The 1626-nt window shown below is 45.3% G+C and overlaps 1 protein-coding gene across 1 annotated transcript in view; it reads left to right on the top strand.

Moving 5' to 3' along the window:
- The window catches only part of LOC106012048 (regulatory-associated protein of mTOR), a gene marked incomplete at its 5' end in the record, with an annotated part of 15045 nt that extends 13425 nt beyond the window's left edge, over positions 1 to 1620 (top strand). The window contains 2 exon segments of the mRNA XM_035970388.1: positions 1 to 129; positions 891 to 1620. Of these exon segments, the coding sequence (XP_035826281.1) occupies positions 1 to 129; positions 891 to 971 (210 nt within the window).
- Positions 1621 to 1626: the final 6 nt, after the last annotated feature.

The raw sequence follows: 1626 nt of genomic DNA on the forward strand, positions 1-1626 counted from the left end.
GGCTCGACCAATCAGTGCATGACGGCCTACAGTCCCAACGGCTCTGTGCTGAGCACCGTCAAGTACCACGAGGGCTTTCTGGGTCAGAGGATCGGCAACGCCAGCTCTATGGCCTTCCACCCCTACTTGGTCAGGGACATTATCTTTTGTGGATTTGTTTAGTGGATACTTGGTCAGGGACATTATCTTTTGTGGAATTGTTTAGTGGATACTTGGTCAGGGACATTATCTTTTGTGGATTTGTTTAGTGGATACTTGGTCAGGGACATTATCTTTTGTGGAATTGTTTAGTGGATACTTGGTCAGGGACATTATCTTTTGTGGATTAGTTTAGTGGATACTTGGTCAGGGACATTATCTTTTGTGGATTTGTTTAGTGGATACTTGGTCAGGGACATTATCTTTTGTGGAATTGTTTAGTGGATACTTGGTCAGGGACATTATCTTTTGTGGATTAGTTTACTTACTGCCTGGTCAGTGTCATCGTTTGGGACAATTATCTTTTAGTTATTTGGTTTTTTGACTTTTTACCATTTGTATAAATGAATTTGATTTTAGACCCCCATTAACAAAATTAGATCATTTGATGGTGCTGGGCAGAGATGTTTTTGTGAAAGTTCTAGAGATGTTTTTGAGAAAGATGCTGAGATGTTTGAGATGTTTTTGTGAAAGTTCTAGAGATGTTTTTGTGAAAGTTCTAGAGATGTTTTTGTGAAAGTTGCTGAGATGTTTTTGTGAAAGTTGCAGAGATGTTTTTGTGAAAGTTCTAGAGATGTTTTCGTGAAAGTTGCTGAGATGTTTTTGTGAAAGTTGCTGAGATGTTTTTGTGAAAGTTCTAGAGATGTTTTTGTGAAAGTTGCTGAGATGTTTATCCGTTGTTTCCGCCCCAGATCAAGCTAGCTACGGGCAGCGCGGACTGCTTCGTGTCCATCTACTCGACACCCACTGGACGCACGTCCTTCACAACTTGACCGCGCTCTACACACCCTCGGCCGGCGATCGGGGACCGTGGCCAGTGATTGGGGGTGCTTGACCGATGATCGTGGATGGCTGACTGTTCACCGATGATTGTGGATGGCTGACTGTGGACTGATGATTGTGGATGGCTGACTGTTGACTGATGATTGTGGATGGCTGACTGTTGACTGATGATTGTAGACTGTTGATCAACGATCGTGGACGTAGACCACTGGTCAGGGATCTGTGACTGGAGATTGTAGACTGTTGACCGGTGATCGTGCCAGAGATTGTAGACTGTTGACCGGTGATCGTGCCAGAGATTGTAGACTGTTGACGGTCATCACGGGTGTGTGGTACTGGCGATCGGGGATCGTTGACGGAGTGATTGTTGGGTCTTCACTGACGATTGTAGACTTAGACCACTGATTGTGACTAGGGACTGTGTGCTGAGAGCTGCGTTGTGTGCTGCAGGATGTGCTGTGCTGAGAGCTGCGTTGTGTGCTGCAGGATGTGCTGTGCTGAGAGCTGCGTTGTGTGCTGGGAACTGTGTAGTACTGCTTCAACTTGATGAGAACATTCGTCCATTTCTTCCATGGAGAACTCCGGATTCTTTTTTCGCTGATGTGTTGGTGTCTGTAACTTGTGTATTACTACGCCTGTGGGTGC

This window comes from Aplysia californica, unplaced genomic scaffold (genome assembly GCF_000002075.1).
Source record: "Aplysia californica isolate F4 #8 unplaced genomic scaffold, AplCal3.0 scaffold00011, whole genome shotgun sequence".
In the NCBI taxonomy this organism is placed as follows: Eukaryota; Metazoa; Mollusca; class Gastropoda; order Aplysiida; family Aplysiidae; genus Aplysia; species Aplysia californica.